At 39.8% G+C, this 24,040-nt stretch overlaps 2 protein-coding genes across 6 annotated transcripts in view; one reads left to right on the top strand and one right to left on the bottom strand.

The window, feature by feature from the left end:
- The window catches only part of rs1a (retinoschisin 1a), a 203,723-nt gene that overhangs the window by 36,458 nt on the left and 143,225 nt on the right, over positions 1–24,040 (bottom strand). The gene's annotated exons all lie outside the window — the stretch shown is intronic.
- cdkl5 (cyclin-dependent kinase-like 5) overlaps positions 1–24,040 on the top strand; it is a 156,360-nt gene that overhangs the window by 1,653 nt on the left and 130,667 nt on the right. Inside the window, exons 1-3 of one of the 5 annotated variants that reach the window (XM_043700475.1) lie at positions 138–326; positions 12,386–12,619; positions 14,907–14,941. In XM_043700475.1, the coding sequence (XP_043556410.1) occupies positions 12,556–12,619; positions 14,907–14,941 (99 nt within the window). In that variant the 5' untranslated portion in view covers positions 138–326; positions 12,386–12,555. Of the gene's footprint in view, positions 1–137; positions 639–12,385; positions 12,620–14,906; positions 14,942–24,040 lie in introns of those variants that run through there. The other 4 variants (XM_043700476.1, XM_043700474.1, XM_043700478.1 and 1 more) reach the window with 4 other exon arrangements.

The raw sequence follows: 24,040 nt of genomic DNA, 5'->3' as shown, positions 1-24,040 counted from the left end.
TCCAGGCTATATTTTGGGAGGGCAAGGACCGCTCGAGTCCTGGCACTGCCATGTACAGGGAGAAGAGGGGAATGGGCATCCAGGTATAGGGAGGATGTGGTAGAGGGCAAGGGGCGAGGGAGCCCTCACCTCCCGTTGTCCGGGTCCTTTCCTCTTTCATCCTCCACCTCCGTGACTCACCGTGCACGCGATGCCCCGACGTCGCGCGGTTACGCATTGGAACATGGCGGCTCCGTTGAGTGGTCGCTGTCGCGGAGCTGAACGGTTCTTGTCGCGGGGGAGTGACTGAGGGCGGCTGGAGCTGGAAACGGTTTCCGTCGAAACGGGTCCGTTTTTTTTGTCGCCGAGGTGGGGGGGCGGGGTGTAAATGCCATTGCACGCTCGCTCGTTGGCTTCCCCTCCTGTCGCGGTGTGAGCCAGGAGGAAGGGGAAGCTGTTTGGGTGAGTCGCCAGTGCCCCGACATTGGACGGTTGAGCTCCAACCGTCGCCGCTCGCTCGCGCCGGATTGTAAAGGGGAGGGAGAGCAGCGCGCGGCGCAGCTTGAGTCACCGAGCTCAGCTCCTTCAGCCCGGGTCGTGCAGGAGAAACGAGAGCTTCCAGCTCCGGGAGCAACTGCAGCTTGGGATTCCTGGGGCGGGTATAAATTATTTTTCACATGGTTATTTGCCTTAATTTTCCGGGAAATTGATATCCGTAGCCGTGCGATTGTCAGTTTTGATCTGAACCTTTTCACCTGTTGACACATTTCAAGGGCATCCATTGCCCCAACTATTCTGTTTCTGGGACGACAACGATTGCGTCCGGTAGAATTTCTTATCTCCCCCGCACCCCCAAGGATCTGCTTTTATCTCTTAAGTCTCCTGCTTTGTATGTTATATTTCCCTTGCATGTTTTGTGTAAATATTTTAGAGAACTTGATGTAAATCATTTCTGTGGATATTATTTGACCTATTTTGCAAAACCACACTCTCAAATCGTAGATCTTAATCCATCGAAGTTGTGTCTTGAATTTGTTTTGGTTTATATGCTGGCAGTTTTATTTTGGGCTCCTGTGAAAGTGTCATAAAATCGAACAACGCATGGATAAAATAAATCTCTGCTGATTGTTATTGTATTTTAGAATAATTCAAATGAACACCTCCCCCCTCCCCCGCCCGAAATCAAATAAGGAATTTTCCTTTCAGATTTGTGGTAAAGCGAATTGAAAAATATTGTAACATGGTAAAATATTTGTGGCCTGATTGTACTGGCTCTTTTCCTTTTAATGACTCATTTCCTGTCTTTTTTTTAATGTTGCATAGGTATTTTATGCAAGTTATACTTAATTCAGAATTACCACTGGTGATGTCCTATTTAAGATGTACTTCTACATTATTCTGCACACCATTCCAGCCACAGAAGTGACCTACTTTTTTGGTATTTCTCTCACTCGTGCTTGGCCAACCTGAAAACAGAAAATGCTGAAAATATTTCATAGGTCAGGGATATCCATGGAAGGAAAAATGAAAGCTAACACTTCATTTGTATAACCTTTCAAATAGATATTTGACACTACCTTATTTGCTAGAGATCCATATTGCTTTCTCCATTAGTGCTCTAATTTTTTTTGGAGACTCAAAGTTTAGAATATATACCATTCTGCAGAAAGTATTGTATAGAACTTTGGAATGATCAGACACTGTACTCCAAGACACAATCCTCCTTGTTTGATTTAGAGAAGTAAGGGAACACTAAACGTGCATATGTTAAAGTAGAACCATCCGGAACAGGTTGGGCGTAGGTAAAGTAGCTACATATGCCTAATCATAACAACATAAGAAATAGGAGCTACCACTCAGACATGATCTTATTGAGTTGCAGAGCAGGCTTGAGGTGCCAAATGACCTCAAGCCTGCTCTGCAATTCAATAAGATCATGTCTGACTTCATTTTGGCCTAAACTGCAGTTTCTAACTTGACCCCACCCTTGACACTCCTTTGTCAATTAAAATGTCATTAACTCAGTCTTGAATTTTTTAATTACTCAGCATCCAATGTATTCTGTGGAAGAGAATTCCAAAGACTAAAGACACTCAGAGAATAAATTATTCCTCAGCTCCAGCCTAACTGGGAGACCCTTTTATTTAAACCACGTGCCTTAGTTCTGGATTCCTCCATAAGGTGAAAAATCCCCTCAGCATTCAGTCTGTCAACTAAAACTGTATCCCACCTTAAGAAAACCAAAACTGTACACTGTACTCTGGGTGCAGTCTCATAAAACCCCCACATAGATGTAGTAGACTTCCCCTCTTTTACATTCCATCTGCTTTGCATCAAAACCAAGATTTCATTTCACTTTATGATGTCTGTACGTTCACTGTTTGTGATTCATGTGCTAAGACACTGCAATTTTGCTGCATATCACGGTTTTGCGTTCCTTAATTTAAATAGTATTCTACTTTTCTATTCTTCGTGGCAAAATTATGCACTCACATTTTCCCACATACTTCACCTCTTAGATTTTTGCTCACTCATATTACCTTGCAGGCATCCTCACAATTTATTTTCTTACCGATATGCATTTGCTCATACAGCATTGCTAAAAAAACTCACCTCTAGCCAAACCTTTTCATCTTGTGCCCATCAGCAGAAGACATAAAAATATCAAACAACACTGAAAATCTGAAACAAGAACAAAAACTGCTCTAGAAACTCAGGTCTGGCAGCATCTGTGAAGAGAAAACAAAGTTAGTGTTTTTCAAGTGAACAGTTATGAAGAAGGCTCACTGGACCTGAAAAGTAAACTCTGCTTTCTCTCCATAGCTGCTGCCAGACTTGCTGAGTTTTGCAGCAATTTTTGTGTTTGTTCCATGCAAATTTAATTCAAGGAAAAACCAAGATTAATACCACATGAAAGGATAGTACTGATTGTTAGGAAAGTGGACTCCGACAGAGGTGTTGCTATGGAGAATGCACCAATTAATGTTGCTTGACAGTTAACTGCTAGTTTTGTTTAAGTTCTACATTGACAACCAGTTTAGGATTGTCAATTGGGCCTGCGTTTATTTGAAACTGCATAAATTAATACACAGGGCCTTGTTCTTTGCAGACAATGATGATTATCTAAGATTACAAAGCCATCTTGATTAATCGGGCTGAAGAGTAGCAGATGAAGTTTAATTTGGATAAATGATAGGTATTGCATTCTGTAAAAAGAATCAATTAAAAGTAAACTCTTGGCCAGTGTTGTAGAACAGAGACGTTGGGTTCAGGTACATAGTTCTTGAAGTTTGTATCACACAAATGGTTTAGAAGGCATTTAGCGTGTTTGCCTTCATTGCTCAGACTTTTGAATATGAGAATTGGGATGTTATGCTGAGGATATACCGGACGTTAGTGAGGCCTCTTGTGGAGTACTGTATCCTGTTATAGCAAGGATATTATTAAGCTGGAGAGGGTTCAGAAGAGATTTACCAACATGTTTCTGGGAATGGAGAGTTTGAGTTATAAGGAGAGGCTGGATTGACGGGGACTTTTTTCACTAGAACGTAGTATGTTGAGGTGTGAAATAGAGGTTTATAAAACCATGAGTATAGATAAAGTGAATGGCAGGTGTCTTTTCCCTGGAGTGGGGGTTTTCAAGACGAGGGGAGTATATTTTTAAAGTGAGAGGAGCAAAGACTTTAAAAAGACATGAGAGGCAATTGTTTTTACACAGAATGGTTCATGTGTGGAATGAACTTCCAGTGGAAGTAGTACAGTTACAGTGTTGAAAAGACATTTAGATAAGTATATGAATAGGAAATTTTGCAGGGATATGGGCTAAGCGCAGGAGGTGGGACTAATTTAGTTTGGGATTATGGTCTTCATGGACTGGTTAGACTGAAGGGTCTTTTTCCCTGCTGTCTGACAATGACTGTATAACGTGTACACACTGCACCTATTTAATCTCAACAAAATAGTTGATAGCCATTCATTGGCCAGGGCCTTACCCTGAGAAATTTGGTAATGCTCAATTGTCCACAGTGTTTAGGGATATTTAGGTTGAGTGCATTAGTCAGGGGTAAATGTCGGGGAATGGGTCTGGCTGGGTTACTCTTCAGAGGGTTGGTGTGGAAGTTTTGGGCCAAAGGCCCTGTTTCCACATTGTAGGGATTCTAATTTTAATTCTAGAGGAATTTGAGGCTCTTCTAATGCTTTATGTCAGTTCCACACTTGTCAGTATCCTGGCTTCAGTCTGCTGCTGCCTCTTCACTATACATGTACAATCCCTTTAAATATTCATTTGTCATCAGGATGTTTTCATGGCTGTCTGCTTCCTTGAAAGGAGTCCAAAACAGACCACATCCAACCCTTTCCTCCATGTGGCTTTATCATTCTTTCTTTGAATCACTTCTCCATTTACTTGCCTCCCTTTCTCCAAGTCATAGGTGTGGCAATGGGTTACAGCATGGGTCCCAGTTATGTCTGTCTCTTTGTGGTCTATGTGGAATATTCCTTGTTCCAATTCTATTCTGGCCGCCACTCTCAACTCTCTGGTACATTGATGATGTAATCAATGCTTCTTCCAGGTCTCATCTGAAATTGGAAAATGAATCAGTTTTGCATCCAATTTCCATCCTGCTTTCTCCTTCACCTGGTTCAATTCATATCTGGAGATAGACTGTTCACCAATATCCATTGCGAGCCCACCAATTCCCAGTTACCTTGACTACATTCCTCACACCCTGGCTCCTGCGTGAACTTCATTCAGTTCTTCTAGTTTTAGTATCGGTATTGAATTTATTCTAATGATGCTGTCTTCTACAGTGACACCTTTGGCATGTTCTTGTTTTTCCTCAACTGAGATTCACCCCACAATGTCCCACACAAATTCTTGACAGGGTCCTCATCCATGTCTGACCACTTTACAGCACACTGCTGCCTTCACCCTTTGCACTCATTCACAAAACGGGGCCAAGATTGCCCTTACCCTCATTTTTCACCCCAGCAGTTTCCACTTTCAAAATGTCATTTCCACCACCTCTAGTAAATTGTCAACACCAAATGCATCTTCCCTTTCCCTTCCCTCCACTGTCAGCACCCCATGGGGACTGTTCACTCCATCACACTGTGAACCACTCCTCTATCATGGCTAATTTTCTCTCTCTCATTTCTCTCCCATGTCACCTTCCTGTGGAATTACAAAAGATCTAACATTTGCCCTTTTATTGCCTTCCTCTTCACGGTCCAAGGTCCCAAATATATCTGCCAGGTGAAGCAGCAGTTTATGTGCATTTCTTTCGATCTAGTTGACCATATTTGCTGGCCACAATGAGGTTTCCTTTACATTGGCAAAACCAAATGTAAACTGGGGATCCCTTTGTGGAATACCTTTGTTCTGTCTGTAAAATTATCCTGATCTTCTAGTTGCTTACCATTTATATAAAAAATCTTGCATCCATGCCAACATTTCTATCCTCGGCCTGTTACAATATTCCAGTGACATCCAGCACAAATTGGTAAACAGCACCTCATTTTCTGCTTAGGCCCTTTACAACCTTCAAGAATCACTGTTGAACGCAACAACTTTAGGGCAGGAGCACTGTCTTCCATTTTGATTTTAGTCTTCAATGAAATGGTGGATTTATTAATTAAATAATCTCTGTTTGACTGTTCATGAAATCTAAAACTCTTACAGTGATCAAATGTGTCGCCATAACTGGTTAACTGAAATGTGATTTAGAACTCCAAGGGACTACCTGATGATTCTTCAGCCTTTAACGTTTGGGAAAAACAAAGTTTAGTTTAAATGAATGATGACAAAGGTTGGGGTGTTGGGGAGGGGATAATTGTAGAGATTGTAGGAGCAGGGCTGACTAGCAATAGTTGTTTATTGACATTCTCAACAAAAACTTTTTCTTGTGCTGCAGTTTCAATACTAATGTTTTCACTTGAGAAGAAAATCTTTGAAATTATGCAGATTTTATTCAGTGTTTTCTCCTATCATAAAATTCCTGGCTGTAATTTCATTTTCTAATCCTTGCTTATACATTTTTCTCATACATGCATCTAGATTTAGATTAGATTACATTACATTACAGTGTGGAAACAGGCCCTTCGGCCCAACAAGTCCACACCGACCCGCCGAAGCGCAACCCACTCATACCCCTACATTTACCCCTTACCTAACACTACGGGCAATTTAGCATGGCCAATTCACCTTACCTGCACATCTTTGGACTGTGGGAGGAAACCGGAGCACCCGGAGGAAACCCACGCAGACACGGGGAGAACATGCAAACTCCACACAGTCGTCTGAGGCGGGAATTGAACCCGGGTCTCTGGCGCTGTGAGTTATGGAGGGAATTTTGAAACTCGGGGCCTTGATGGCTGAAGGACCTGCTGCCAATTGTGGGCTGAAGAAAATGGAGGAGGTTCAAGACACGGGAAGAAGTATCAAGTCTTAGAGTCCTCTGAGATTTTAAAGGCGAGTAAAACTTAGAGATAGAGAAGGGAAAATCCTTGGAGAATGAAAGTGATAGGAGTCAAAGACAATAGTTTCCAAAATAAAAAGAAAGCGCTGGAGAAACCCAGGTCAGGCACTCTTTGTAAGAGTGTTTATCTCTCCACAGATGCTGCCTGATCTTCTGAGTTTCTTCAGCATTTTGTTTTTATTTCATAGCTCCTTCATCTGATGTACTTAGGTTTTATTCCAATAGGTTCCCTTTTGTGGAAGTTCAATTGGACAAAATTTTGATTTGTTTAGGACTGTGTGTTGGGTAGGCAGCTTGACAATGCTGGAGCAAAGGAGTGCACAGGAGTGATGGTTTGGGAATAGAGCTAGTTGTCATCAGCATGCATGTAGAAACTGATGGAATTTGTTTGGAGGATGTTACAGCAGGGGTAGAATTTAGAGGTGAAGTAGAAAGGAGCTGGGAATAAACTCCTGAAGGAATAACGGTTAAGTATGACTACCAACAGAGAAGTAGTAGGAGAATGCTATCTGGTAAATGGATATGTAAGGGTGAAATTGCACACTGTTCGATCCACAGCTGTACAATGTGGAAATGATGTTGTAGTGATTTCTTTTTTAAAGGGCAGAAAGGAACTGAGAAGAATATGGTAGTAAAGTTCATCACAGTCACTGTCATCTCAGATGAAATTCTCCTTTTCCATTAGTATTTTCAGGAGAAAAACAAATGGCATAAAAAATAATACCCCACCAATTATTGTACATTATCATATCTTCATAGCTTATGCTTAAGAGTCTAATGATGACAATGAATCCATTGTCAATTGTTGGAAAAACCCGTCTGGTTCACTCATGCCCTTAAGGGAAGGAAACTGCCATCCAGACTGGTCTGGCCTACATGTGACTCCAAAACCAGAGCAATGTGGTTGACTCTTACTGCTCTCTAGACAGTTTAGGGTTGGACAATAAATACTGGCCTAGCAAGTGATGCCCCCATCCTGTGAATTAATTAACCAAAAAATTATGATGCAGCATATTTGTGACAGTGTATTTACTGTTCCATTAGCTATATGTCCCCATTTTGTTTTGGATATCAACAGCAGTTACCTTGCAGATGAAGTAGGAAGTTCAGAGATTAATGTCGTGATCTACATTGGAAAAATAAATAGGCCATTCATCCCCTTGAGTCTTTCCTATATTCAGTTACATCATGGATTAATTTCTCCTCTTGGTTGACCTAGTGTTGTTTCATTTCCCATGATGTCCTCACCCAAAAAAATCTCTTGATCTGAGAGAAAACCTTTTGGATTATTCTCGAACTGTAAACTTCAGTGTTTATTATAAAGAGGGTATTTATCTATGGAATTTAGTGACTGTTTTTGAGATGAATCTAAACAGTTGTTTTGTGAATGTAATTCCATACTGATGCCCGCTAATTAAGATCCTGCAGAGAATGTAACAATCCAGTGTCCATTAATCAGAGAACAGATGTTATATTGCCCTACTTAGTCATTGAGGCGTTGCGCTAAAAATACTGCTTTAGAAATAGAAAAATTAACTTGCATGTATTGCAGTCTGATCAGACACTCCATGAATGAGGTGAAGTTTGGAAGGTTTGTTAGCTATTGCATTATTTATGTCAATACATTGTTTGTCCCTTAGGAAGCTCATGATGGTGATTAAGCATTTAAGATAAATTGTATTAATTTTATTTTTCATGTTAGTGTGGCATTTTGAATGCATCAACAGTTGAAAATGGGCTAGGCTATCTTCAGGAAATTTCATCAAGGTTGTGACATTAAATAGATTTTCTTTATAAAGATATTCTGACCAGATTAGACTATCTGTACTTTGAGCAAAATATGCTGAAATATTGAACAGAATCAGGAATGTGTAGTGGTTGTTCACTAATCCAGAGATTGGTAAACTGTCATTGTTTACTACATTGTAAGGTGTTTGATCCACCAAGGACTTTATTTATCTTATTATTTCCATGTTATGAAAACTCAATTTATCTTAAAAAATGGATACCAGATGACAAATTGTTGAAATGAAGGATTCACAATTGCTAAGTGATAACATTTAGTGTCAAAACAAGATTTGCAGCAGCTTTTCAGTCTTTTCATTTTGTGTACAACTCCTTAGATCATTTTTTTGTTTTCGGTGTTTCACTGACCTCCAATTGAATCAAGTCACTTTATTACTATGAACTGATTTGATGGGAAAAGTTGTCTTAAAAGGTTTGTTTCCGTCCTGAAATTAATGTGGGTCAGAATGTAATGGATAAAGCCAAGAGAAGTTAGAATAAATTGAATGGAAATAAAATTAAATTGAAAGGTTGATATGAGAACCTGTGACAGAATCTTGACTTTGGTCTGCTTTGTAGGTTAGTATGAATGTTCCATAAGTTTTTTTAAAAAAGTCCTGATTTTAACTGCATAAAACTATTTTTAGCATTGCAGAAGAATGGTGGAGCCCCAATAATTGATCTTGTGTTATGGGAATTTTTCCCAAATTGTGTCTAGCAATTAATTTATTGTATAGGTTACATGAATATATATTGCTAGAAGATTGGAGAAATGAGAAAGTAATACAGAAATTACAACAGATGCCCTTTCTAAAAAAAACTCAGTTGATATAGATCTTGGTGCCTAGCCTTGCATTTGTTGCTGATCCTTAACTGCCCTTGATAAAGGTGATGATGAGCTATTCTCTTCATCTGCTGCAGTAATATTTGGTGTAGGTATATCCAGAATTCTATAAGGAAGTTCCAGGAATTTGATCCATTGACAGGAAAGGAACAGCGCAATGGTTCCAAGCCACGATGGTGTATGGTATAGTATGTTGTGTAAACATGGGCCAGATGAAAATTAAAGTGCACTGAATATTAACTTGTGGCTGGGATACAAGTTTAGGTCCTTAACAATATAAAAAGTGTTTTGTTTGCACCCGGCTGTAAATGTTTTTTAAAAATTTGTTTCAACTTAAATATTTTTTATTTAATTTTGTGTGGGCATCCCATTAAACTTGATTCGTTTGTCAAGGTTGAAATGGTGAGAGAAACCTGAAGCATCAGTGTATATGATGTATTTATTAAATTTTATAGTTGAACCTGAGTCAAAATGCTTTGCAGTAATGTGTAATGTAGAGAGCACCTGTCTGTTGTATAGTTGCTAGTTTTTTTCTTAGATCTGCAGATAGAAGTGAAACATGCCAGCTGAAATTTTCCACATAGTGGATTCTGCGGCTTCTACTAATTACTTGTAGGAATTTTGTGGTATTATGTGAACCTAGTCATATGATCATGAAATTATGGCCAGTATGAACTGCTACCCTGCTGAAATAAGTGGGAAGTTGTGAACCACATGGAAGATGTCAGAACTGATGGGGCTGCTTTTGTGTAAGCAAATGTAAAAGATATTCAGGCGACTGATTATATGGTATAGTATCTTGGCTGAAAGATACAATCATACCAGATTCCTAAATTGTAGAAAATGCAAAGAACTGTATTTATCTCAATTGTGTGGTTTTAAAACTAAATCCCAAAGATAAAAAAGGTTTCATGAACCTCAATATGGAGGTCTTGTTTTATTAATATGCGCATCTTTATTTCCATGCTGCATGAATCTCTGATATTGGCTATGTAGTCAAGAAATTTGTACTTGGTGAAAAGGAATGAGTTTAGTGAAGGACAAGTCTACCCTTATTGTTCTTTAATAATTTCAAGTAATCTGATCATGAAATTGCCAATTGTCTTCATGACCTGGAACTATGTAATTACAAATAATTATGGATTATTTGAAATATCATTGGATTCGTTCAAGGCTTAGTTGAATAATATTTTGATTGAGAATGATATAGAGGCAGGCAGGAAAGTATAGTTGACAGCACAGTTAGATCAACCATAATCTTACAAATGGCATAGTAGCTACAACTTGTAAGTCCTTTTCTTATGTAATGGTAGTGAAAGGAAAGCAAATAGTTAGTGGCCTCAATTTTGCAGTCAGCAACCAAGCAAGATTTTTTTCTGCTGAACTCCAAAGGCAGATGCCCACAAACATTTAGCAATCTTTGGTGGGAATTTGCTGTTTTCCTTTGCTAGTCTAAGTACAACTTAAGGGGATGGCTTGACATGCAGCTGTACTTAAAATTGTTTTGGTAATAAATAACTCCATGCTACAAATACTGTGATAGAACTCCCTAAAGCTTGTCCACATACATCAGGCACATGTCAGAAAGGCAACGGAGTACTCAGAATTAACTTGGATGAGTCAGCTCCAACATTGCTCAAGAAGCTCAAAATCATCCCGGACAAAGCACCCCACTTGCTCCATAGTTTAAAATGTTCATACCCATCACCACCAGTGCATGATGTAGTAGTGTACCATTTTTAAGGTATACTGCAGCAACTGTAGCAATGGGCAGCATGGTGGCTTAGTGGTTAGCACTGCTGCCTCACAGCACCAGGGTTCGATTCCAGTCTTGGGCACCCTGTCTTTGTGAAGTTTGCACGTTTTCCCATGTCTGCTTGGGTTTCCTCTGGGTGTTCCGGTTTCCTCCCACAGTCTCAAGATTTGAAGCTTAGGTGGATTAGACACGCTACATTTCCCATAGTATTCAGGGATGTGCAGACTAGGTGAATTAGCCATGGGAAATGCAAGATTGGAGGGATGGGGAAGGTGGGTGGGTCTGGGTGGTATGCTCTTCGGAGGGTTAATGTGGATCCAATTACTTAACCCTCTGGACTGCAGCAGTTTCAAGAAGGCATCTCACCAGTACCACCTATATGGCATGTGAAAATTGGCAATAAATGCTGGCCTAGCCAGTGACTGCCACATCTGTGAAGCTAGAAGGAAAAACCAATTAATTGGATAAATGTTGGATGTAACAGTAAATGCAACCACTTTGATAAAGTTTGTAGAATAAACACTTCATAGTATTTTGAGAGCATACATACACAGCAGAAATTGTTACATGGTCAAATAACCAGCCTTTAGAAGTGTGTTGTGGAATATCATGCCAGTATGTCTTCCTCCTATGTCTGGCAACAAAACTATTCATAATAAAGAAAAGTACCCTGATGGAAAACTAATAGATTCTTCTATTCTTACTGGACTATTTAATTGTTTATTCTGCCCTCTCCACTTCCTTATTTGCTGAGGAATTCCTGGATTAGACTGATGCTGAGTGGTTGTTAACTTGTCTGAATCATTATTTGATGACAAATAAATAACACTGATTTATGATTGTGTCTTTTAGATATTAATTTTACCAGCTTTATGACTTAGAATGAGAAAATAAATCTGCCATATTTTCATTGGTTATTGTTGGCACCTTGAGACATTCCTTGTGTCAGTTTATCCAAGTGTACTTGTGTCAACTGAAGTTCAGTCAGTAAAAGTGCTCCTTAACCTCCTGGATGGATTCCAGTGTATTTTCTAGCACCAATCCAAATTCAAATAGTATTCTGGGTTTGATGTGTAACTTCAGGGGCTAATCATCACTTTTGGAAAATGCCTCTTCCCATTCTCAAAAGTCCACATTCCTTGTGCTGAAACTTGCTGGAGCATGCCTTGAAGCAATGCTAAAATTGATGAATGATATTGGACTTGGAGGAATTTTAAGTTATTTTCAATTAAAGATTATGGGAGGGTTTATGAAAATTTCCTTTTGTCCATTAAGAAAAAGACTTTTGAGAATGGTAAAGATTAGGAATGATTTCCATGTATAAGCTGCAGGATCTTCAGATAATTTAAGAATTTTAGCATGCATATCGAATGGAATGTGTGCTATTCCACATAGTTTTTTTATTGTCATGTTTAAGTACAATTTGGAGTGTGATCATGTCTCTCTGAAGCACAATTAGTAAAGATAAGCTTTTCACTTCCAAATAGGATATTGTACTTGAAGAATCCCTTCAGAATTGGTAATTACAAACATTCTTTCTTCCAGATGGGCTTACATTGTGACTAGATTGTGACAAATATGAAGGATGTGAATTTGATTTGTTGGACTTCGTGGCTTTATGGACATTGCACAATACGTGCCTGCAGCAACTTACAATTGAAAATCCACAACTGCAATGTGATTTGGGATCATATTTGTCAGATAAATTTGTCTTCATGAAGATTCCTGACATTGGTGATGTAATGAATAAATTTGAAGTCCTTGGAATTGTAGGTGAAGGTAAGTTTGGGACTTTTGACTGATATGAATAAGTGTTTGTTTTGATATAACATTCTCCAAATCAACATAGTTTACCAGAATTTAATGGTAATGTAATGGCAAAGGTACACACTGTGTCATTTGTGTCAAGGAGGAGATACTGTACAGGGAGTTATTGGCAATACCATAAATAGATGATTTTTTTTGCTCCTCTGTTGTTAGCTTTGCAAAAAACTACAGAGCTTTATGAACTTGTTACATTTGTGCTTTAAAAATAGATTAAATGAAAAATGTAAAAAGAAAATAAAGGGAGGGCCATCTAAAGTATTTTATGTTGAGATTTCTATTTCTGCACTGCTCCTTAACCTCAGTGGTTCAAATGGAATGAACTAAAAATGTAATCTGATTGCTGCAGGGTTGCAAGGTATGAGGGTTTTCAAAATTTTACTTGAAAACCTGATTGTCCTTCATTTCAGTTCTGTCTGGCCTGTTTTTGGTTTCCAATTTCACTTGATATTTATCTTCCTTTACCTAATTTGACTGTATAACACTCGTCTTTCCTTCTCTTTACTTGCTGTTCATTTATCCACCCTTAAATTTCAGCTAATTTCAGTTGCTAGATAGAGTGCTGGTCCCATAATGAGCCAAGATTTCAGATCTCCTTTTGACCTTGTGACAAGAGCAATTTACAATGTGAACATTTTTTCAGTTGAAGGATGACAGAAAAGCTGTTACAAATGGAGCAGGTAGAGAGATGCTCATCTCTTAACACATTCTGAAATATTGTGTTCAGAATCTGAGTCAGTATTTTTTCATTTGATAGTGAATTAATGTGATTGGCTTTAAAATATGCTTAAATTTAAACTGTTGAGACTTGGATTCATTTGGGAAAGGTTTGTGACATTTAAGTTTGTTTTTCACTGAAAGCTTATATATTGAAAAACAAGTTACGGTGGCTCAGTGGTTAGCACTGCTGCCTCACAGTGCCAGGGACCCGGGTTCAATTTCCGCCTCGGGCAACTGTCTGTGTGGAGTTTGCACATTCTGCCCGTGTCTGCGTGGGTTTCCTCCGTGTGCTCTGTTTCCTCCCACAGTCCAAAGATGTGCAGGTTAGGTGAATTGGCCATGCTAAATTGCCCGTAGTGTTAGGTGTAGGGGAATGGGTCTGGGTGGGTTCCTCTTCAGAGGGTTGGTGTGGACTTGTTGGGCTGAAGGGCCTATTTCCACACTGTAGGGAATTAAAAAAAAGTTATTCAGACATGGCAAACCTCTGGCTGGAGGGTCTTGAAGTTGTGGACATTGGTTTGCTATTGGCTGTTTCCTGGAAAGGTATTTGCTTACCAAGTTGGGTTATGTCAATGCAGTTCAAGGAATGGCTGAGATGATGAAAGAAATGGTTCTCATGCTAATTAATTCATTTAATTGTCCTTCAAGACGCTAACAAAATGATGAGTAACCCACAATTATAAATTTGTAATCTGTATTTTTGCAAGAATTGTCAAAGCAATAAAGGAACAAATGTATTTAGATTCGATTCCCTATAATATGGAAACAGGCCCTTCGGCCCAAAAGTCCACACCGACCCGCTGAAGAGCAACCCACCCAGACCCAATGCACTACATTCACCCCTGACTAGTGCACCTAACACTACGGGCAATTTAGCATGGCCAATTCATCTAACCTGCTCAATTTTGGACTGTAGGAGGAAACCGGAGCACCTGGAGAAAACCCACGCAGACACTGGGAGACTGTGCAAACTCCACAGAGTTGCCCGAGGTGGGAATTGAACCTGAGTCTCTGGCGCTGTGAGGCCCAACTGAATGTGTTTTAACATTTTATTTTACTCCTGTCATTTCACCCCATAAGCCCCACATATTTGCTCATTAAAAAGCTGAACCAGACAAACAAATTATGTCTCAAGCGAAATCACGTCGTCTGTGATTGTTAAATTAACTTAACCAAGGCAAGAATTAAGCACAGTGCCTCTGAAATAGCCAGGCATACTATACCAGTGAGGTTTCACTCCTAATCACAATGCAGATAATCTGACTCGGAACATGTGTATTGACATCACAATTAGCCCTACTTGTAATGTTGCATGAGATCAGAAAGCCTGATGTTACTTGTCAGGTGTACAAGGATTCAGTAACTCCAGTACGGAGTTATGTACTGAAACGTGATCATTGTCACTGGAAATGAAACCTGTCAACGAGGAAGCCTTTGGTTGAAGGGCTGAAAAGGGAGGGGAATGTTTAAGATGTATGATTTCAATGCTCTAAGGTATAATTTGTTTTTTTTTATTTTGCAGGAGCCTATGGGGTGGTACTAAAATGCAGGCACAAGGTTAGTAGATATTCAAATCACGACTCTTTGGGAAAAGAAATTACAGCCAAATAGAATGCAGAGTTTTCACTTCATTGGTATAATTCATCAAATAATAATGCAATTACATTGATCAATACACAGAGGTGGTCTTAATGTGCCAGATGAGCTTGTTTTGTTTAATCTTAGGATAAAATTTAACTTGAATATTTCAGATATTAAAGTGAAATTTCATATTTAATACAGGAAATATTGGTGCAAAAGATGAAAGTAAGAGTCAAAATCAATTATTTGCATTTTTTTGTGTAGTGCAGTTTACAGAAGGAAGAAACTTCACAAATAATGGATTAGAAATTGAAAACTTCTTTGTTAGTTGATATTTGTGATACACATTTTTTTTTGTTTTCTTTAAAAAACACCAAATCGCCATTATAAATGTCATTTGAGTCAAGTCAGAAACTTGATAGCTATTTGGTCATCTCTGCAATTATTGCTCCTTTCCAATGAAATAACGGCGTAATAGCAGAAGACAGAATTGGAAATATGATTTTCTGAGAGAAGTTGTCTCAGCAGTGTACCAACTGTAGCCTGGTTCCAACTTGTCATAACAATAAATCGTTTAAGAATAGCTTGGTATGATTTGCCATCTTAATTTTAAGCCACATTTACCTTTAACTCAGATCATGGAACATGCTAATGTGATAGGCATGTTCCATTAGTCGGTGCTATTTTCTTTCTTGAGCAACCTGGCGAATATAAACCTGCTATTCCATATACTACGATATAATAGCATTAACAGGGTAGGGTTTGAGCTGGGGAGTGCCATAGGAGTGCTGTGTCATCATTTCTGTCAGTTTATTTAAGCTACAGATCTGCTTTGTGTCTAATGAAATCACATTGAATCCGCTGACTGCATATGACATGGATCATGAGATCCATAGAAAGGACATATTCTTCCAATGGCTATCAAGGATTTGAACTGTTTCTGATTACGTGTTCTAACTGGTGCAAATTTTACTATCTGCAGTCTCAGTCATCCTGCTAAAGTAGAAGTATCTTACAGGTCATGCAAACATTTTGGCCTCCATTCAATTTCCTTTCTATAGCAGAGCTGCTAAAGTTGGCACTTGATTTGAATGGTGGCCATTGCTGCAATTTCTTCTCTTTGTATATTTTGTGGATTTCTGTGCAAGTATGAAGTTTGGAAGCTTTTTCTATTCCTCATATTTAAGTGACATGGCTTTAGTGTGTTTTTTTTAAACAAAACTGCATTTGCCTGAAATCTGAAATAAAACCAACAATCTGGATGCACTTTGGAGACAGGAAGGGAACTGAGGAGTTAATGTTTCAAGTACAAACTCTTCATTAGAACTGGAAAATATTGCACAGGACCTAAAGCAGGAGGAGTGCACACGAAATTGAATGACCTACAAAGTGCTTATGTTGGAAATCCGGCAATAGTTAGGTTGTAAAAGTAGTAGTTCAAGATAATAGGAGAGAAATCAAAGTGAGGTTTATGACATTGAAAAACAGAATTTCTGAGTGGTTCAAGAGGAAGGAGACAAAGAAGAGTAGAAAGGGAGGCATGAGAAACAACTGGCAGCATACTCCAGTATTTGAGTAGCCTGGGAGAAGAAAGAGGTTGACTTGGATGTGAATGTGACAACACGAGCATTGTTTTTGACGGAGCTCATCACCCAAGCACCAAAGTATGTTGTTCACTTTGTTTCTTCTGCAAACCAAGTAAAAAGAAAAAAAGAACCTGCCAGCTAAGATCTGAGGCCTTTGAAGTCTGTATTAAGGCAAAAAGGGGTACAAAATGTTTTAATCAAATAATGCTGTTTCTCTTCTCATCCAGCTGTGTGAAATGACTATTTATTTACTTAATGGAAAATTGAAGGATAGTTGTAACTGGATTTTGGTACACTTTTTTTTAAAAAACAATTTATTTATGCAATATGGGGATCAGTTGTATACCCAACATGTATTGCCAGTTCCTTGTTTCTTAGGGATGAACTGCTTCTTGAACGTGAACTGTTAATGTGTTAGGTAGAGAATTTTGGTTCTTTGGAATGAGCCATCAAGTAGGCCAGAGTATGATGGTGGGGAAAGGAATGAATACTTACTGTCATGATGGAGTACATTTTTCCAGGTGACATTGACCAATCTCATGTAAGATGGCAGACTTTGAAGTAATAAAACAAATGTTCTTTTATAAATAGGTGCAAGACAGGCCAGGATCCCTGTGTGGTGAAACTTTACTGCTGGAGCCTCAGTGCAAATCCTTTGTGAAGTTGTGGAAAGACACAAACAAAGTGTTGGAACAATCACCAAATGAGGCAGCTATTCCTTGTCTCTGTGCATTTGCCAAATGAAGGGTGACAACTCATGATTGCAGGTCAGGTGTTATCAAGGATAAAACCTGCAGTTACCACGTACTGTCTTCCTCATTTGTGCAATCTGTACTGCTCCATGTTGAGCATGCTGTAAGTAGGAAGGGCACAGATGGGGTAATGAGATGGGGAGCTTCAAAATGTGTTACTATGGTATTTGCACCATTGACTGAACTCTCTGAGACTTGAAAGACATAGCTGTCACAATAAGCTTTTGGCAGGTGAGAAATGGCAGTAAACAAAGTAATAGGTGAAGGACACTTCATGAGTATCTATTCTCAGTGATCATAGAGCTCAGGATGTGGGCACAGAAAACCAAGCTAAGCATTTACAATTAACTTCTGGCAATAATGCTGAGTGCAGGCTGTGTCTCAGCATTTTGTTTTGAGTCAAGTGCTTATGGTCCAGACTTAAAAAATTCCTAAGTTAAGCTGTCAATCTACCTGGCAAAAGTGAGGACTGCAGGTGCTGGAAATCAGAGTCTAGATTAGAGTGGTGCTGGAAAAGCACAGCAGATCAGGCAGCATCCGAGAAGCAGGAAAATTGACATTTCAGCCAAAAGCCCTTTATCAGGAATGAAGGGCTTTTGCCCAAAATGTCGATTTTCCTGCTCCCCGGATGCTGCCTGACCTGCTGTGCTTTTCCAGCACCACTCTAATCTAGACTCTGTTAATCTATCTGGCAATGTAAAAGTGCCCAGGTATGTCTGTGAAATACAGGAGCAGGAGTAGGCTATTTAACCTGGCGCCTGCTTCACCATTCCAGATCATGGCTGACACTCTACCTCAGTCACATTTCTGCAATAATCCTTTTTGCCTAGTTATTAGTAACTAGAAATCTATCAACCACTGTCTTTAGCTTATTTTAACTGAACTTAGACAACCTTCCCAGGTGGAGAATTCCAAAGCTTCACCATTCTGAATGAAGAAGTTCCTTCTCATTGCTGAATAAATGGCTTACCTTTTCTTCTAAGACTGTTCACTAGTTCTAAACCCAATATCCAGGGAATTATTATTTGTGTCATCAGTCTCTTAAAATTTTTAAAATTGTAATGGCATTGCTTCTCTTTCTTCTAAATTCCAAAGAATACTGGTCCAATGTCCCCAATCTCTCCTGATTGATTCCTGGGCATCTGGGATTAATCTGTCAGATGAACTCCAGTACAGTATGTGAATGGAAAGTCCTTGGGCAAGAGGACCAGAATTGCAAACAGTGTTCAAGAAACAGTTCAACCACACTGCAGAAAATTGAAGCAAATTTTCTTTACTCTGTATTCATATCTCCTTGAGATCAAGGCAAATATAACGTTGGCCTTTCTCATGCTAGCTTTCTTTGACTTTTGGGGAAACAAAAAAGACATCCAAGTTCCTTTGAAAGTCATCAAATTTTATTTACACTCAATTTTTTTTTTAGATAAAAGGTTTACCTTTATTCCTCCTGCCAAAGTGGATAACACAAATTTATCCATAAGACATAGGAGCAGAACTAGGCCATATGGCCCATTAAGTCTGATCAGACATTTGATCACAGCTGATACGTTGCTCAACCCTAGTCTCCTGTCTTCCCCCATAATTCTTGATCCCCTTACTACTCAAGAATCTATTTACCTCTGCCTTAAATATACTCAATGACTTCGCCTTCACAGCCCCCTGCGACAATGAATTTCCCAGCTTCACCACCCTTTGGCTGAAGAAACTCCTGCTTATCTCAGTTCAAATGAGTCATTCCTTCACTTTGGGCTGTGAACCCGGATCCTCGTCTCTCTACTAGTAGAAACATGTACTTCCACTCTATCTATGTGTCTCAGTAATCTGTAAGTTTCAGTGAGATTTCCCCCTCATCCTTCTGACCTCCATTAAGTAAAGGCCCAGAGTCCTCAACTGCTCACATGACAAGCCCTTCATCCCCAGGATCATTCTCATAAACAAACTTTGGACCACCTCCAATGCTGCAGATCTTTACTTAAGTACAGGGCCCAAAACTGCTCACAGTATAGGATCTGACTGGAGCGCCCTATACAGCCTCAAAAGTTACATACAGTTACAGAAACGTACAGCACGGAAACAGACCCTTTTGTTCAACTAGTCTATGCCAACTAGATATCCTCAATTAATCTAGTCCCATTTGCCAGCATTTGACCCATATCGCTGTAAACCCTTCCTGTTTATAGACCCATCCAGGTGCCTTTTAAATGCAATTGTACCACTGTCCACCACTTCCTCTGGCAACTTATTCCATAACACACTTTCCTTTGCATGCAAAAGTTGCCCCATAGGACCCTTTTTAAATATTTCCCTTCTCACCTTAAATCTGTGCTGTTTAGTTTTGGACTCCCTGATCTGCGCAAACAACATTGACTATTCACCCTATCCATGCTCCTCATGATTTTAAGCTTTTATAGATTACACTCAGCCTCTGATCTCCAGGGAAATAGCCCCAGTCTATTCAGTCTCTCCTGGCAACATCCTCGTAGACCTTTTCTGAACCCTTTCAAGTTTCACAAAGTCTTTCCTATAGCAGGGGACCAGAATTGAATGCAGTATTCTAAACGTGGCCTCACCAATTTCCTGTACAGCCGCAACATGACCTCTAAATCAGTGCACTGAAGGCAAGTGTACCAAACGCTGTTTTCGCTACCCTCCCTACCTACCTCCGACTCCACCTTCAAGGAGTTATGAACATACACTGTAAGGTCTCTTTGTTCAGCAGCACTCCCTAGGGTCTTACCATTAAGTATATAGGATGTTGTCAGGGTTGGAGGATTTGAGCTATAAGGAGAGATTGAATAGGCTAGGGCTGTTTTCCCTGGAGCGTCGGAGGCTGAGGGGTGACCTTATAGAGGTTTATAAAATCATGAGGGGGATGGATAGGATAAATAGACAAAATCTTTTCCCTGGGGTGGGGGAGTCCAGAACTAGAGGGGAAAGATATAAGAGAGACCTAAGGGGCAGCATTTTCACGCAGAGGGTGGTACGTGTATGGAATGAGCTGCCAGAGGAAGTGGTGGAGGCTAGTACAATTGCAACATTTAAAAGGCATTTGGATGGCTATGTGAATAGGAAGGGTTTGGAGGGATATGGGCCGGGTGCTGGCAGGTGGGACAAGATTGGGTTGGGATATCTGGTCGGCATGGAGGAGTTGGACCGAAAGGTCTATTTCAGTGCTGTACATATCTATGATATAAGTTCTGCCCTACCAAAACGCAACACCTCCCATTTATCTAAACTAAAATCCATCTGCTGCTCCTCGGCCCATTGGTCCATCTGATCAAGGGCCAGTTGTTCTCTGAGATAACATTCTCTACCATCTACTATGCTGCCACCACATCTCTGCTCTTGTCCAGTCTGTTCTGCTATAACACGGTATTTATGTTCTTGTGCAACCTTGTGTTCTAGAAAATTGCGCAATAGAAATAATGGGGCCTATGCGAAAAACAAATTGAGGGCAAGCCACTAAAAATATCAGTAAACGTCAAAACAAAAATAGTAGTTAGCCTAACACAAATGATAGCACAGTCTAAGTAAATGTTAAAATCATACATTTTAATGAAATAATACGATAAATTTAACTTTTCATGAAGTTTGAGTTTACAGAGTTACAGTATTGTATTAAGATGGGCTGAAGGTCATCATCACTTCAATCATCACTTTCAGGTGCAGTTCTGGGTGCAGGGCTATGATGAAAGAAAATATTTAGTCCAGAAGTGGATGGCTGTAGTTCATTGTCCTCAGACCTTTTCTTGAGGGTTGGCTTAAAGAAGGCATCTAGTTGTAGTTGTTTTGCCATCTTTCTTCTTTTGTGAAGGATTTGTTCATAGGGTGCCCGATAAGAACATAAGAACTAGGAGCAGGAGTAGACCGTCCAGCCCATTGAGCCTGCTCCGCCACTCAATAAGATCATGTCTAATCTTTTTGTGGACTCAGCTCCATTTACCTGCGTTTTCACAATACACCTTAATTCCTTTATTTTTGAAAAAGTATCAACCTTAGCTTGAAAAGTGATCAGTGAAGTAGCGTCAACTACTTCTCTGGGCAAGGAATTCCACAGATTAACAACCCTCTAGATGAAGACGGCCTTCTCAGTTCAGTTCTAAACCTGCTTCCTCTAATCTTAAGGCCATGCCCTCTTTCCTAGTTTCACCCATCAGTGGAACATCCTATCTCTTTCTATTTTATCAATTCCCTTCATAATTTTATATGTTTCCATAAGATCCCCCTCATTCTTCTGAATTCCAGTGCATATAAATCCCAATCTACTCAACCTCTTAGAAGCCAACCTCCTCAACTCTGGAATCAATCTAGTGAACCTCCTCTGCACCCCCTCCAGTGCCAGTACTTCCTTTCTTAAGTAAGGAGACCAAATTTGCACACAATACTCCACTTGTGGCATTACCAGCACCTTGTACAGCTATAATATTATCTCTCTGCTTTTAATCTTGACCCCTTTCGCAATGAAGGACAAACTTCCACTTGCCTTCCTAATTACTAGTTGTACCTGCAGACTAACTTTCTGCGATTCATGCACAAGGACACCCTGGTCCCTCTGCAAATCAGCATGCTGCATCATTTTACCATTCCAGTAATAATCTACTTTGCTTTTACTCCTACCAAAATGTATGACTTCACATTTACTAACCTTGTATTCTATCTGCCAGACCTTTGCCCACTCACTCAATGTATCTGAGTTCCTCTGCAAAGTTTCACAGTCCTCTGCACAGTTTGCTCTTCCATTCATCACCGTGTCATTGGCAAATTTTGACACCATACACATGGTCCTGATCTCCAAATCATCTGTGTAAATTGTAAATAATTGTGGTCCCAACACCGATCCCTGAGGCACACTACTAGTTACTGATTGCCAGCCAGAATAGCACTCTTTTATCCCCACTCCTTGCTTCCTGTCCGTCAACCAATCCTCTATCCATGCTAATACTCTACCCCTAACAGCACGCATCCTTATCTTATGCAGTGGCACATTGTCAAAGGCCTTTTGGAAATCTAGGTACACCACATCCACTGGGTCCCCCTTGTCCACCTTGCTTAAAATGTCTTCATAGAATTCCAAAAGATTTGTGAGGCTTGACCTGCCCTTCATGAACCCATGCTGCGTCTGTACAATGGGGCAATTTCTTTCGAGATGTCCTGCTACAACTTCTTTGATAGTAGACTCAAGCGTCTTTCTCACTGGTCTATAATTCCCCATCTTTTGTCTGTTTCCCTTTTTCAATAGTGGTGTCACATTTGTTATTTTCCAAACTGCTGTGACTGCCCCAGAGTCTGGAAGTCTGAAAAATTGCCATCAGTCTACCTGTTATTTCTCTCACCATCTCTTTTAGTACCGTGGGATGCATATCATCAGGGCCAGGAGATTGATCTATCCTTAGCTTCATTAGCTAACCCAGCACTAGCTCTTCCGTAATCATATTTTATTTCCAGGTCCTCACCCACCTTTGTCTCTTTGTTACTTACTGGCATGTTATTGGTGTCCTGTACTGTGAAAACTGATGCAAAGTATTTGTTCAATGCCTCAGCCATTTTATCATATCCCATGACTAACTGCCCCTTATCATCCTCTACAGGGTCAACAGTTACTTTAGCCACTCTTCTTCATTTTTTTTATATTTACAGAAACTTTTTCTATCTGTCTTTATATTCTGCACTAGTTTTTTTTTTCTTATACTGTATCTTACTTTTTTTTATAGCTCTTTTTGTGGCTTTCTGTTTTAAGTTTTCCCAATCTTCTAGATTCCCGCTGTTTTTAGCCACTTTGTATGCCTTCTCTTTCACTTTGAAAGCCTGCCTTATTTTCTTAGATACCCATGGCAGATTACCCTTCCTCTTAGTGCTTCCTTCTCGTTGGAATATACTTTTGCTGAGCACTTTGAAAATATTTGATTATCTTCCACTCCTCGTCAACTGTTGCACCATAAAGTTTCTGTTTCCACTCTACTTTAGATCCTCCCTCATTCTGTCATAGTCCCCCTTATTTAATCACAGGACCATAGTATTGGATTTATCTTCACACTATCCAGCTGTATTTTAAATTCAACCATACTGTGATGACTCCTTCCAAGAAAATCCCTGACCATGAGGTCATTAATTATCCCTGTCTCATTACATAGGACCAGATCTAGGGTAGCTTGCTCCCTCATTGGTTCCATTATATGCTGTTCAAGAAAACTATCACGGAAACACTCCACGAACTCCTCAAGGTTGCCCTGACTGAGCTGGTTTGACCAATATGCTTGCAGGTTAAAATTCTTTATGATAATAGCCATACCATTTTTGCAGGCATTAGTTATTTGCTTGTTTATTGCCCGCCCCAATGTAGTATTATTTGGTGGCCTATCGACTACACCTATCAGTGACTTTTTCTTCTTGCAATTCCTAACTTCCACCCCCAAATGGATTTGACCTCATGTTCCATAGAATCTATATAATCTCTCAGCACTGCCCTGATGTCGTCCTTGAATATCACAGCGACACCACCTGCCTTGTATTCCTGTCTGTCACGACTTTATGCAACGACCTGCTATCCTGCTGTGTTCTGTATTGTCTTCTAAGAGCTGCAACTGCTTCTCAACTTCCTTCAGGATAGAAGACAAAGCAGAAGTGGCAAGTTCTCGTGGTGCTGCATCCTGGACTCATTGTCTTCATCTTGAGCTTCAGTTTCCCGTCAAAACAACAAGTTGCTGCAGATCAGTCTCCACTTCTTCAAATCCAACTTA

This window comes from Chiloscyllium plagiosum, chromosome 12, assembly GCF_004010195.1.
Source record: "Chiloscyllium plagiosum isolate BGI_BamShark_2017 chromosome 12, ASM401019v2, whole genome shotgun sequence".
NCBI classification, from domain to species: Eukaryota; Metazoa; Chordata; class Chondrichthyes; order Orectolobiformes; family Hemiscylliidae; genus Chiloscyllium; species Chiloscyllium plagiosum.
This window is presented reverse-complemented; position numbering and strand designations above follow the sequence as displayed.